General features: G+C 46.6%; 1 protein-coding gene across 2 annotated transcripts in view; it reads left to right on the top strand.

Annotated features, from left to right (window-relative positions):
* The window catches only part of OLFM1 (olfactomedin 1), a 49,298-nt gene that overhangs the window by 18,750 nt on the left and 15,173 nt on the right, over positions 1-15,375 (top strand). Inside the window, exons 1-2 of one of the 2 annotated variants that reach the window (XM_035113492.3) lie at positions 2,446-3,182; positions 10,619-10,768. In XM_035113492.3, the coding sequence (XP_034969383.1) occupies positions 3,033-3,182; positions 10,619-10,768 (300 nt within the window). In that variant the 5' untranslated portion in view covers positions 2,446-3,032. Of the gene's footprint in view, positions 1-2,445; positions 3,183-10,618; positions 10,769-15,375 lie in introns of those variants that run through there. The other variant, XM_035113493.3, reaches the window with a different exon arrangement.

Below are 15,375 nucleotides of genomic sequence, written 5' to 3'. Positions count from 1 at the left end.
TGTGTAAAAGGAAAATACCAGTCGGTCCTGTAACTCCCAGACCACCTTTTTGAGGAACATAACTCAGTGGCAGAGCATCTGCTTTGCATGCAGAAGGCCCCACGTTCAGTCCCCTGCCTGAGACTCTGAAGAGCCAATGCTGCCAGTCAGTGTCGACAATACTGAGCAAGTGGACCATTTGTCTGACCAGGCAGAAGGCAGCTTCCCATAGTGCTATTAGATTCAGCTCTTTACTCAGAACTATGAGGACTAGGATCTTATTTTCTTTTTATGAGACAGGGTACAGTTCAATAGTAGAGTGCTTGGTTTGCATGCAGAAGGTCCCAGATTCAGTCCTCTGGCCACATCTCCAGGTAGCGCTGGGAATTCTCCACAACTGAAACCCAGGAAAAAGTTACTGCCAGTCAGTGTTAACAATACTGAGCTACATACTAGAGCTTTGTGTCTGACTCGGTATAATACAGCTTCCTATGTAAAAAGAACAGCAGGATTGCAGATCCTGAAGAGAACTCATGATCCAATGCAGCTCATGATTAGACCAGATTGAATCATGTCAGCCTGTTTTGGAATCTGACTTTGGCAGAAACCTCTCCCATCCCTTATGTGGACTTTTGCATGACTGAGGTGTGTCACCAACTGTACAAGGGCAGGTGTCATGTCTGTGGCACCACCCACTTTTTCCTCTGGCATAGCCCATGATTTACAGGAAGGGTCAATTGTGAGGGGAAGTGGCCCTTGTGCTGAATCAAATGTTCATAGCCGTTTGGAGAAAGTAAGATGCTTGCATGATCTTTGACGACATTTTGGTTGGGCTCATTTCTTGGTCCAATTAATGGATTTTTGAATTTAAGGAACAGGAGACTTTAAAGTTGCTGAGGGTGGAATGATATTTGCAGGGAGGGACACGAACACCAGAAGAATCCTGCACCTGGATCAGGCCAGCACCCTGTTCTCAGAACAGCCAACCTGAGTGCAACAGACATTCTCCCTACCTGTGATTCCCAGCAAGTAGAAGCATAGAATCACAGACTTGGAAGGGGCCCTGAGGATCCTCTAGTCCAGGGGTCAGCAAACTTTTTCAGCGGGGGGCCGGTCCACTGTCCCTCAGACCTTGGGGGGGGCAGACTATATTTTGAAAAAAAAAATGAATGAATTCCTATGCCCCACAAATAATCCAGAGATGCATTTTAAATAAAAAGACACATTCTACTCATATAAAAACACCAGGCAGGCCCCACAAATAACCTAGAGATGCATTTTAAATAAAAGGACACATTTAACTCATATAAAAACATGCTGATTCCCGGACCGTCCGCGGGCCGGATTGAGAAGGCAATTGGGCCGCATCCGGCCCCTGGGCCTTAGTTTGGGAACCCCTGCTCTAGTCCCTGCAATGCAGGGATAAGCAACTGTCCCATACCGGGATCAAACCTGTGACCTTGGCATTATCAGCATCATGCTCTAACCAACTGAGCTAGAGATGACCCCCCAAGGTACACTGTCTCCAACGGTGGGGATGTCTGGCTGCAAGATCAGCACAGAAGCCCATCTAATCCACCAGGCTGTTCCTATAGTGGCAAAGCAGGTGTCCCAATGGAATGCCCACCTCAAGACAGACCTGAGCACAACAGCAGCTCTCCCCACCTGTGATTCCCAGCAACTGGTATTTAGAGGCATCCTGCTGGGAGCAGAACATATGTAGCTGGATTAGACCAAAAAGGGTCCATCTAGCCCAGCATCCTTTCCAGACAGTGGCCAACCAGATGCCCTAATGGAAAGAAGTCTACAAGCAGGATCTTAGTGTAACAGAAACTCCGCAGTTGTTGTTCCCAGTCATCTGGTATTGAGAGGTAGACTGTCCCTGGGCATGGAGGTTCTGCTAACCCAAGAGACTTCCATAAGAAAAGCCCTGCTGGATAAGGTCAGTGGCCCATCTGTTCCAGCATCCTATTCTCAAAGTGGGCAGGCTGATACCCATTATGGGAAACCTGCAGGAAGGACCTAAGTGCTACAGCAACTCCCCTCACCTGCAACTCCTAGCAAGTGGTATTCAGAGGTAGAGTGCCCCTGAGCATGGAAGTTCTGCTATCACAATAGACTTCCATAAGAAGGGCCCTGCTATTACAGGCCAGTGACACCCATCCTGTCCATCATCCTGTTCTTTCAGTGGCCAACCAGGTACCCCACAAGCAGGATCTGTGTGCAACAACGCATTCCTGTGCTTTCCAGCAACTGGCATTCAGAAGCATTGCTGCCTCCTGATGCAAGGAAGCTGGATCCCTGCTGGATTTTTCTTTCTCCCCTTTCCCTTTCCGCTTAATCTGATATAGTTCCTAAAATTTCTTCTCCGCGCCTTACCAAGAGGTCCCCTCCTTTCTTTGCTGCTGAATGCCGCCAGGGGGCGTCAGCGGGCGTCTGAAAAGGCCGGGCGGGAAGAGGAGGGAGGGAGAAGAAGGTGGGCTCTGGAGGACGGCAGAGTAGAAGGATGCTTTAACACCAGCCTGCGCTTGCTGGGCACGGCGGCTCCTCCTCCCCTCTCTCTCCGCCATCCGTTACATCCCCGCCCCGCTCGCCCAGGCAGAGCCAGCGCAAGAGGCGCAGGAACAGGGGATGCTTTTGCAGAGCGGGCGCCGTCCAGGTTTGCAAAGGCGAGCAGAAGCAGAACCGTTAGCCTCCGCCCCTTGCGTCTCCATCTCTTCAATCTCCTGCTTTTTTTGCAGAGCTTCCTGACAACCATCAGCCTGGTGCGACGCCCAAGAGCGGGTGAGGAGCGCACAGGAAGCCTAGAGGGAGCTTAAGAGGTGGTTGTAGTAGCCACCAGGTAGGGACCAGGTTGCCAGGCGCCAGGGCGAGCGGGATGTGGCAGGGTTGGCCGGCTGGTTTGGGTGGCTGGTGGGCGGCGGAGCCCAGCCTGGCGCGAAGCATGGAGCCCGGCTCAGAATGAAGGCGGCGGCGGCCGGGCTGCCCGTCGAGGCGAGGAAGGGGCGAGTCAGAAGAGGAGGAAGGAGGTGGAGGCGCCCCCCGACGACGCGATGTCGGTGCCTTTGCTGAAGATCGGCGTGGTCCTAAGCACCATGGCCATGATTACCAACTGGATGTCCCAGACCTTGCCGTCCCTGGTAGGGCTCAACACCACCAAGCTGACTGCAGCCTCCGGGGGCACCTTGGACAGGAGCACTGGGGTGAGTTGCCCCTTTCTTTGACAGGGGATGGGCTTGAGGGCGGGTGGGAAGGATTGAGCAGCAGAGGAACATGGACCCTTAGACCATCGAGCTCAGTAGTGTCCACACTGACTGGCAGTTGTGGCTCTCTCCAGGGTTTCAGGCAAAGGACCTTTGGAATTGAATCTGGGACCTTCTGCATGCAAAGCAGATGCTCTACCCATTCAGAAATAGCTGTTCCTGGTGAATGTAGGAAGCTGGCTTATCACACCCTTGGGCCATCTAGCTCAGTAGCACTCAGACTGGCAGCAGTAGCTCTCCAGGGTTTCAAGCAGGGGATTGAACCCTGGACCTTCTGCATGCAAAGTAGATATTCTTCCGCTGTTTAACCTTAAGAGCTAGTCATACCCTTGGTCCCTCTAGCCCAGTCCTGCTTGAACTAACTAGAAGAGGTTGTCCCAGGTTTCTGGCAGGAACATTCCCAGTCCTGTCTGAAGAGGCCGTTGCAGGGTCAAACACGGGAACTTTTGCATGCTAAGCAAGTGCTTTCACTAAGCTATGGTGGCCTTTCCCCAAATGGGTGGGTTCTTGCAGAACTGGGACCCTCCAAACTCTCTCCTCCTAGCAGACACACCTTTAGGAGGACAGGGTGGGTGCTGGCTGGCTAGAAGTGTGTAGATCACCTTCTGCCACCTGTGGTCAACTTGGCAGGCATCTACCCAATAGGGAAGGTTACATAGACAGACATATTGCATTCAATCCATCAGAGTCTTGTTAGCAGGTGGGTTGGAGAGGGGCATATATCTTGTGTCACTCCCTTCCTCTCTTTCTAACTTAAAATTGTGTGTGTGTGAAATCCTCCACCCTATAAGCAAAGTTGTCTTAAAATACTAACTTTGCTTATAGGGTAGATGGTTTCACACACACAAACTCTCACACACACCATTTAGTCACCTCCCACCACCTAAATCCCCCCCTATAGATTATCAGATGCAATTTTTTTACAAAGGCTTGCCATTGCAGGCCTCACTGCTTTAAGTCCTTAGCAATGCCCCTGACCACCAGCAGCCCTGCCTGCAGTTAGACATTTTGGCTTTCAAAGACTTCAGCTCTCTTTCCTCCTCATCCAGTCCTTGGGTGTCTTAAGATTGGGAAGTGGCTGAGGCTCCTCTTTTAAAAAGAAAAAAAGAAAAAGCAAGCAGTGTTTTTTTTGGGGGGGGAGAGGGGCTCTGCCCTCTCCTCTCCATCCCATCCATCAAAGTCAGAGGGAGGAGAATGTGGTACCCAATTTTTGCATCTGTCCACACACATGACCTGGTGCAACACTCTCTAAATGAAGGGATGGTTTGCATACCATCCAAGGACTGAAACATCAAGTGAGGTCTTGGAACACCTGAATATGTTTCCACGCGTCCAACAACACAGAAATCCCCCCTAAAAAAACAGAATCACAGGAACTGTAGTTTTATGCCCCACAGGATGACCATTTTCAGCACCCTTCACAAACTACAGTTCCTGGATCACCCAGGGAAGGACTATGCTTTAAATACATGGCATGTATTCAATCATGTACAATGCTGGCCCATGCATGCAGAGTTTCATTCACACTTCTTTCAAGAAATGGCTTGTTCACCTTCATGTGTGAGCAGGTTCTGGGGTGAGATTTGGAAGTGTGCTGTGCAGCAGGACAGCAAGCGAGCCTCATAGAAAGAGAGCTTGCATCAGGGTCCCAGTCCTGTGCATGCTTATACATATGTCCCATATAAAGATAAAATTGGTGTGTGGAAAGATGGATTGAGTGGTGATTGTGATTGGTGGGGAGCATTGAAATACCCACTCTAAGGGGAATCCTCTTAGTGTTGGTCTAACAAGTGGACTTAATGCAGCGGGTTTGGAGTCTGTGATGTGCTTTACTGGTGGGGGGGAGAGCACTTTGTGGCTGAGAGCATGAAACCCCCCCCATAATCCTTCTCCCTAATTGTAAGCCCAGTGAACTGTGGCTGACCATGTTCATTCTCCTCCTTCCTGTTTATCAATCTCTTGGCCTGTGCAATGTCAAAATTGTGGTGTGTTTTTTTATAACCACCTTATGATGTTGTGCAAGAAAACGTTGTACAGGTGGAGAAGTGTGATGGGGCCCACCAGTTCCCACCTGTCGTCTCCTCCATGACCACCACTCCCTTCCTACCCCACCCCCCAAAAAAGAGGCATGAAGGATATAGGAAGGAGCCGTCTTGATTTATGCAGCAATTCATTTTATTTTTTCATCTTCCAAATGGGAGGTAGTTTTTGTCCAGGAATTAAGATGGCAGGGTGCAGTTGACTCTGGATTAAGCCCCATCGAAAACAGTGAGACGTCCTTCTGAGCAAACAGATGCTCAGATTTCTGCTGCAAATCACGCTGTTCATTGCAATATGGTGTGTGTGTGTGCTGCTCAGAAATGATTGCTGACTAGGTCAATTACTGTGTGTATAGGGTGGTGAAACACAAGATTTATAAAGCAGCTGTAAATCGTTGTGTGTGGGGGGGGGACTAAAAACAACAACAACCAACAACACCATGTCCTGTATTTGCTATTAAAACATAGGCTCTTTAAGGGATTAGAGCAAATGAAATTGAAAGAAGCAAGCTGTAGCGTGTGCAGAAAAGGGCAGCCAAATTGATAAAAGGTCTGGAAACCAAGCCTTATGAGCAATGGTTGAGGGAGTTTGGGATGTTTAGCCTGGAAAAGAGGAGAATGAGAGGGGATATACCAGTAATAGCCAGTTTCAAATATCTGAATGCCTGTCACATGAACGATGGAGCAAGCTTGTTTTCTACTGCTCCAGAGGGCAGGACCCAAATCAATGGATTCAAGTGAGGAGAAGGGAGATTCCAACTAGACATTAGGAAGAACTTTCCAACAGTAAGGTCCATTCGACCGTGGAAAGGACTTCCTTGGAAGGTGGTGGACTTCTTCACTGGAGATTTTCAAGCAGACGATGGATGGCCACCTGTCAGGCATTATTTAGTTGTGATTCCTGCATTGCAGAGGGTTGGGCTGGATTACCCCTCCAATTCTACAGTTCTACGATTCTACGAAACCAATATGCTTTTGGGAATATTCCCTGTTGCTGAGGCTGATGTGCCATTTTTACAGTAGATGTCTCAGCTGAGCAGGGAAGATGAATGATCTATTCAGGGTCAGGAAGAGGAGAGGGAAGAATCTGCTACCCAAACTCTTTTAGACTGTTCCCTCCACACACTTCAGATGAAATCCCCCCCCCCAAAGAAATCGCTCGGTTGTGATCATTATGGCTATGATTTAAGGTGTCGTTTTGTTAGCCAGTTTCCTGGATTTAGGTTATTTTGGAAAGCAGAAGTCTGATGTGGCTGGAGAAGGGTCTGGTGTCTTTTCAAGGTGTGGTTTTGGTAATTTGGAAAAGGACCAGAGTTCTTGCATATGTGAGCCCCTGGATTTGAAAAGTACATTATTATTATTAGTAGTAGTAGTAGTAATTAATTAATTAATTAATTAGGTATGTATCCCACCTTTCCTCCAAGGAACTCAAGGTGCATAGTTCTCCTGCCTATTTTATCCTCGCAACAACCCTGTGAAGTAAGTTGGGCTGAGAGTAAGTGACTGGTGTAAGAGTTTCCTGACTGAGCGGGGGGGGGGGTTGAACCCTGGTCTCCCAGATGCTAGTCCAACCCTCTAACCACTATGCCATGCTGGCTCTATTAAGATATTGTCTTCCTATTTCCAGGTGAGAAAGACAAAGGGGAGTTTGAGAGAATGTGACTCTTTGGAATCAGTGCCAAAAGGGTGTGTGTGTTGTAATTGAGACAGGATAATGTTGTTGTGGGGGTGGAAGGGGTGTGTTGATGTGGGAAGGGGAGACAGTGTGTGAAAGCAGAAGACATTCCAAGCTGGGTCAGGGATGGTTTTGCTATGTTTCCTGCATTGCAGGGGGTTGGACTAGATAAGCCTTTGGGGTCTCTTCCAACTCTACAATTATATGATCCAGTGATCCCTGACCATCAACCATGCTGGCTGTTGGGGCTGGTGGGAGCTGTAATTTATTTATTTCATAAAATGTGTATACTGCTTGGTTGTATAAAACCTCAACATCTGGAAGGCACCAAGCTGGAGTCAACTCTGAATGCAGAATCTGGGGTCTCAGTCCTCTATCTCCTCTTCTGAAACATACAGATTAAAAGTGGAAAGAACTATTTTCATTTGTAGGATTTTTTCCTTCTCCGTCTCCTCCTCCCCCCCCCTTTGGTGAAACAGACTGACCATAAAGATGCTTTTAAAGTGGTTAATTATTTACAGAGGTACAAAAATAGTCCCTAGAGCCATTCTCTGGAACTCCAAGTACTGTACCTGGAAAATTTGGACAAGATGTTTCTCTGTCCATTCTAAAAGAATCACAGTAAACGGTAATGTGCAGCATGATTGCAAATGGAAAGGTGGGAGTTGCCCAGTTTATCTCACCATTGGGTTCTAAACAACCAGGTTCATACCCTCCTGCATTTCTCTGATGAAAATAGGAATGTCCTATTCCAGTAGAAGAAGTAGTAGTAGTAGTACCCCGGACATCTGACTGGGTTTCCCCAGCCACTCTGGATGGCTTCCAAATAATAATAATAATAATAATAATAATAATAATAATAATAATAATATGCAGGGTTGCCTTCGGGTGTCTTCTAAAGGTTGTATAGTTGCTTATCTCCTTGGCTTGGGGGCCACAAAACTCCATACCTTCCAACATTTCTCCGATGAAAATAGGAATGTCCTAAGGAAAAGCAGGACATTCTGGGATTAAATCAGAAACCGGGGTGGCTTCTTTAAATCCAGGACCGTCCCTGGAAAATAGGGACACTTGGGGGGTGGGGTCTGCAGGTTTCACTCAGAGTAGACCCACTGATATCAATTGGCCAATGTTAGTCACAAGAGTTGATTTTAATAGGCCTGCCCCAAGTATGACTAATGCAGCATACAACTTCATGGAGGAGAGGGCTATCAATGGCTACTAGCCACAATGGCTATGCTCTGCTTTCACAGTCAGAGGTAGCAATGCTTCTGAATATCAGCTGCAGGTGGGGAGATGGCTGTTGCACTCAAGCCATGCCTGTGGGCTTCCTATATTGGTCATCTGGGTGGCCTCTGTGAGAACAGGAGGCTGGAATGGGTGGACTAGATGGCATAAACCAGCTACAGAGCTCTTCTACCTCCACTGTCAGAGGCAGTGTGTCTATGAATACCAGTTGCTGGGAATCACGGGGCTCTTTGCACCCAAATACGTCTTTCAGGCTTCCCAGGAGAGGGTTGCAGCAGCGTAGCGTGGGTTGCCATGAGAGCCAAGCGGGGCCTGCCCATGCAAGGGGGAGCCTGGCTGGCCAATGCAGCTCGTGGTGGGCAAATCCCCCTAATGCCCTCAGAGAGGAGTGCCAGGCTGGGCTGCACTGGGGTGTTCCATTCCTACCTCCCTCCATCTGTGCCCACTCACCGTGGGCCTGGGCTGCTCCCGCTGCTGTCTGGGGAGCGCAGTCTGCTGAGCGAAGAGCAAGTGCCTCTGTGGTTGCCGGCCTCTGCTGGGGTCGCGGTGGTGAGGCCAGGCTGGGCTCTAGGGCTCAGAGACCCCTTGTAGGCAGGCAGGTTGGCAGGCATGAAAGCCCAAAGAGCCAGGAATGAGGCCTGCCAGAACTTGCATGGGTGGCAGCCCCTGATGGGCTGCTCTGTCGCCTATGCAGGGCAGGACTGGAATCCCCACAGAAGCTGTAGGGGTGCCTGGTTGTACGCTCGGGGCCATGTCCCCCCTAGTGTCCCCCATGCTATGCCACTGTCTGGTTGTCCACTATGAGAACACAATGCTAGACTACGTGGCCCCACTTTGGTCTGATCCAGCAGAGCGCCTCTTCTGTTCTTTAATTCTTGGCAATGTTAGATGTGGAGATTGATGGGTTTGTGTTGGGCAAGGAGGGATCTCAGAAGCCCCCTTCCTCCAGCTTGAAGCATTGTGAGGCTCTAAACATTACTTCTCCCATGAGTTCACTTAGGTGGTCTTAAGTGAGTCACACCCACACACCCAAAGCCACACATCCCGCCATCAGCTGCAAGACAGGGACAAGAAAGATTTCCGGCCTACCCAGTGGTGTTGCATGAGCAAGCAGCGCCCGGGGCAGGCACATGTGTGATGGAAGGGTGCATGTGCACCAGGGGCAGGCAGGGCAAAGAGGGTGAAGGAGCCAGACGTGGCACCACAGCCAACCCTATCAGAGAGACCCTGCACCGCCCTGGAGCCAAGCAGGGGCACACTGGCCAGATGATGTGGCATTTCGCTGGTGCGAAGCAAGTGCCCCCACGCTGGGACCCCATCATGGTCTGTCCCAGTGCTCTGCTCCACAAGCATTGGTTCCACCAACATCAGGAGAGTACCAGGCTAGGCTGTGTGGGGGTTGCCTGCATGGGGGGGGCCTGCTTTACGCCACCTCAAAAATCTGCGTCCAGGGCAATGGCCTTCTGGCATCCCCATGCTACGCCCCTGGGCCCACCTTACAGGATTGTTGTATAGATTACTGAGATGATGTCTGTACTCTGAACACTTAGATGCTAAACATCTTTATCTGTAGCATCTGGATGTGTAATACTTTGAATTATATGATTATCATCCTTTCCATTAATTGTCACTCAAAACATGAAATAAACAGAATACAAAATTCAAAATAACACCAAAAGTATAAAAAGAACATGATGGACTAAAGCTGTCCATCCTAGAAAAAAATCAAAAAGGACGAACCCTACCCCACCTGTCTGAAAAAATGTGTTGTTGTTGTTGTTTTAATCTCCCCGGTAGAAGCTGGTAATACCGGTGACATGCATTTTTCTCTATGGCAAGCCCTCCTTACAGAACAACAGAGTGGCAACAGGGGGAACGAGACCTTTCAAAGATGGCTTCAGAAATCCAGGGTCAGAGAGAAATCCAGAGTCAGGAAACCACCACTGAAAAGGCCCTGTTCCTTCCATAATAACTTGTTTCTCTTCTTCCTCCTCCTCCTCCTCCTCCCTCCTTTTTCAATCTTTGATCCATTTCCTTATCTTGTCAGTCCTCCCCTTTCTACTTTCTTTCTATCTAGCTCCCTATTGTCTGTCTCTCCGGTTCGTGTGGAGGATGGGGAGAGGGCTTTCCTTCATGCATCTACCCACATTGCCAGTTTCCCCACAAGCATTTGGTGGGCTGCTATGGGAACAGAATGCTAGGCTAGATGGCCCATTGGCCTGATCCAGCAGGCTCTTCTTATGTTCCTATGGACCCTATGGAACCTTCAAGTCCAGAGGCAGTTCCTAGGTTCTGTGAGGTATTTGGCCCCTATGAGAACAGGACGCTGGCCTAGATGGCCCCTTCTGGTCTGGCCCACCTCTCAGGTTCTTATTCTGTGTTCTCTTATGCTTTCTTCCCCTATGCCAAACCAGGTGTTGCCTACCAACCCAGAGGAAAGTTGGCAGGTCTACAGTTCTGCTCAGGACAGCGAAGGGAGGTGTATATGCACAGTGGTGGCCCCCCAACAGACAATGTGCTCGCGCGATGCCAGGACGAAGCAACTGCGGCAGCTATTAGAAAAGGTAACCAGGTGTCCCGGAAGACAAGAGGGTGGGAGGGCCTAGTGGCTACTCAGGAATGCAAATGGAGCTGAGCTTTAACTACTGCAAAACCAAGCATGGATTTGAGATAAAGATTGCCCAATTGCTCTCTTGTTGTTGTTTTTTGGAGGGGGGGAGGAGTTAATATTTGTAACAAAACTTCAGCTTGAATGTGTGTGTTTCCCTATGCTTGCCATGCCCCACAAGTACAACCTCTAATGAATTTTGGTGATAGGTTAATCATCTAAAGTTTTAAGTTAATTAATTGGTGGAACTTGCTTTTTTTATTTAAAAAAAACACACAACAGGGGTTGTTGTCCCTCTACCTTCCACCAACCTACTGCTATAATCTTTAATGAACTTCAGCAGTAGATTAATCTTGCTTTTACATGCAGGTCCCCCTTTCCGAACACAATGCATCCTGTTTGCTAGGCAAGCATTCACATCATGAGCTGATTATTTCTATTATTTCCTGTGGGAACATTTCTCATCCAGGATCTGTCCCTGCCACTCTCCAGGGTTTCTGCCTGAAAATACCTGCTGTTGACCAGCAAAGCAAAAACAAGTAAGGGAGTGAGCAAAGTCCAGCTGCTCAGATATGTGAATCAGTTGTGCATGGAGCGTGGTTTCGGGGTGATTCTTTATGTTCGGGTAACTGAATTGCAGATAATTAGTGTGCTGATAGTGGGACCCGCATGTATTTTTAAAGGGTTGTGTCTCCCATCCTTACTTCACTCCAGAAATACAATATTTAATGAACTTCAGTGGTAGGTTAATCAACTTAACTTTAGTTGATTAATTGGTGAGGCTGAAAGTTGGGAACTTGTTCCTTTAAATAAAAAAAGGTCTATTATTATTATTATTATTATTATGTTAGGAAATAGAAAAACTGGTGATGAGTTCCAGCTGAGTCATCCTGAATGTCACCCAACAACTCTCCCTTCAGTGTATAAAATGTCAGTTATTTGCAATTTTATTTCATTTGAACCAACTTGATTGAGAAAAGGGCAGTTGGTAAAATGGCTAAAATGTTTAATCTTTGCATAAGGTTCACAGGTCACAATTTTGAAATTCTTGCTTTCGATCAGTAGAATTATACTGGTTAGAGAACTCAGACACATAATACCAAGTCCAGTTGTAAGGGTCAAAACCTGGGTAATTATGAAATTGTGAGCAAAAAATATATATGCATAAAATCACACAAACACCCTTCTCCAGTTCTGAACTGTGATATCTTTATAGAGGAGTTGGCATTCTCCCTTCTGCAGGTGCCTTTTATGAGATATAACCCTTCCACGGTCAAACTCTAAATACCAATGCATGTCTGCTGCCAAACCCTGCCAAATTTCAAATATAGCAATTGCATGTCATGGGGTCCTTCTCACATTTTAAATACCTGAGCACCTAGGAGCATCTACCTAGGGAGAATATCTGACATTTAAAAACTTGCAGGGGAAACTTACTGGGAAGAGCAAATTTCGTCCTGGCTTTAGAAGAGATCAATTAATTTGCTTTCATTAATTTGCCATGCTTGGATGTTACGGTGCTGAAAGCCGCAGGAAAAAAATATTTTTGAAAGCTTGAGGCACTCTGATGCATTCTTGTTAATTAAAACCGTGGAAAGATCAAAGCCTGGGTGTTGTCCCAAATAAATCAGCAACAAGAGTGGGTGAGTATTATTATCATCATCACATCTCCAATTGGCATGGTTTGCATTGCTCTCCATTCACAGAACGCTTTAACATTTTCAAAGAGCCAGTCGGCCCAATTTTTCCCCCGATATTAAAAAAAAAAACCATAGGAAGGAAGCAAAATTAAAATGGAGCACCATGCTGTTGTCTCTCTCCTTCTGACATTAAAGAAAAGCTCGAGTAAGATGACAGCATGGCCCACATCAAATGCTAGCCAAAAAGAAAAAGGAGTTGTGATATGTAGAGATGTATATTTTACACCAACACTCACGTGATCTGATTTTAATAGCCTGCAGGGCAGAGAGATCAGAAGAATCTTATTAAGGGATATAATCTTGGGATCTAGGGATTCTTTTCTTAATGGTTTCCACAGATCATGCATAAATTCTTATGAAATGACATCTTTTCTGGGCCTCCCCCCCTTTAAATTAATTGGATTCTTGTGGGTGATACCATTATCCCTGGCATTTGGAAGACTATCTGCCAGGATTTGATTAATCATAGCTGGTCCAGAATTTCTGAATCTATACTTCTGAATCCTTGCATAGGTTCAAGCTGATGTCCATTTGAGCTGTTGGTTCCCAAAAAAATTCTAGCCACCGACTCCTTGCTTCCATAAACTCATCCCCTATGCCCCCTACCATACCCTACAAAAAAGAAAAATTCAGAATAGCAATCTGCATGAACCACTAAGGAAGATAAATAAAATAAAATAAAATTCAAATCAGTCTCCATGAATTGCACACCTATTCAAAATCCAATTAAAATTATTTAGTTTAATTAATTCAACAAAATTGGTGAACTTGATCTGTTGATATCAGCTTTTTAAAGTCTGGTAGTATTTTACCCCTCCAGCATGCCCCTGCCACCCACTTGTCTCTTAGTACATCCCAGGTAATCCCATCTCCCCACAGTGGATGGTATTACCTACTTTGGGAACCATTGATTTAAACGAACACTCTATTTCTGACTGTGGACAGCCATTTACTTCTGGGAGGTTATGTCCACTGACAATGGCCTCCGAATGATATTCAGAGGTATAGTTCTCCTGAGCATGGAGGTTCCATTGAATGGTTAGAGTTCGTAGCCACCCAGCAGGCCAAATCCTCTGTGAAGAAAGGTGGACTCTTGTAACTTTTGTATTATGAAAAATCACACCATACTTCATGGAGACGTTTTAAGTGGCAGTGCTATCATAGCTAGACCTCTGGGAAGGGAAAGCAAGCTTAACTATGAATGATCAAAGATGGGCTAGCCTTGGAGTGGGGGCTTGTACTATACTCCCAGAGGGGGAATTATCCTCCCAGGAGACTGGCCTGTGACAGAGATTATCCCATAGCTGAAGGCATTTTGAAGGATAATATGGTCCCTTCTCCCCATCCCATTTGCAAAAAGTGATGGATCCCATGCACAGAAAATGGATCCTCCCTTTCTCATGACAACAGAACTTGTGGCCATCCAACGAAGCTGGATGTTGAAAGATTCAGGACAGATAAAATGAAGTCCTTCTTCATGCAATGCATAGCTAAACTATAGAACTCATTCCCACAGGAGGCAGTGATGGCCACCAACCTAGATGACTTTAAAAGAGGATTAGACAATTGCATGGAGGAGAAGTCTGTTGATGGCTACTAGACACAAAGTGCTATGCTCCGCCTCCACGGTCAGAGGCAGCAGTGGGAATCTGGTTGGCCACTGTGAGCACAGGACAATGGACTAGATGGGTTATTGGCCTGATCTAGCAGGGCTCTTCCTATGGAGACCTATTATGATAGCAGAACCTCCATGCCCAGGAACAGTCTACCTCTGAATACTAGATACTGGGGCATAAGAACTGGAGAATACTATTGCACTCAGGCCCTGCTTGAGGGCTTCTCATTGTGGTTGACCCCTCTGGGAACAGGATGCTAGAACAAATGGGCCTACTTTGGCCTGATCCAGCAGGTTCTTTTGGTGTTCTTGTGTTGGTTTCCTTATGCTATTTCCACATCACCATTTTTGCTTTTAAAGAACAGAATAGGGGCTCTTGTTCATCAGCCTCCCACACAGAGAGAACTGCAAAAAAGAGGAAAGGGAAAATCTAATTGTGTTTGGAGTTTGGAGAGATTGAAAGTATAATATACTATTAGTGGATTGTTATAGCAAGGCATGTCTGTAACAACTGCAAATGAAGGTGGTTAAACACACACACACACACACACACACACACACACACATGATTCAAATATATATAGAGAATCTCCTAGAGTGGCCTTTCACAACATTTTTAATAGAAGGTTGACATTTCTATGAAGGGGTGTAACCCTTTAGTTTACAAAACATGAAGGCTGCATACAGAACTGGATTAAAATAACCTTAAAAGTATTTCTGGGCTAATTGTTGCTCAATGTTGTAAACGACATAGATGAAGGTATTGAGGGAATGCTCGTCCAATTTGCAGATGTCACCAAACTGGGAGGGTACTCAATGCTGCAGAAGTCAGAATTGAGATTCAAGATGGCCTTAACAGATTGGAGAACTGTATCAAATCTTACAAAGTAACATTTGATAGGGACAAATGCCATGTTCTATGCTTAGGCAGGAAGAACCAGCTGCACAAATATAAGATGGGGGTGCCTGGCTTGTCAATAGTACATGTGAAAAGGATCTAGGAGTATTAGTAGATAACAAGCTTCACATGAGTCAACAATGTGATGCAGCAGCAAAAAAAGTTAATGCTATTCCAGGCTGCATCAAAAGAAGTCTAGTGTCCTGACCAAGGGAAGTAATAGTACCTCTCTATTTTGCCTTGGTCAGACCACACCTGGAATACTCTGTCCAGTTCTGGGCACACAATTTAATAAAGCTATTGACAAGCCAGACCAAAGCTAACAAAAGAAATTTCAATGGAAAAAATGT

Source organism: Zootoca vivipara, chromosome Z2 (genome assembly GCF_965207765.1).
Source record: "Zootoca vivipara chromosome Z2, rZooViv2.hap1.1, whole genome shotgun sequence".
In the NCBI taxonomy this organism is placed as follows: domain Eukaryota; kingdom Metazoa; phylum Chordata; class Lepidosauria; order Squamata; family Lacertidae; genus Zootoca; species Zootoca vivipara.
Note: the sequence above shows the minus strand (reverse complement) of the source record. Positions and strands in the feature narration are given on the sequence as shown.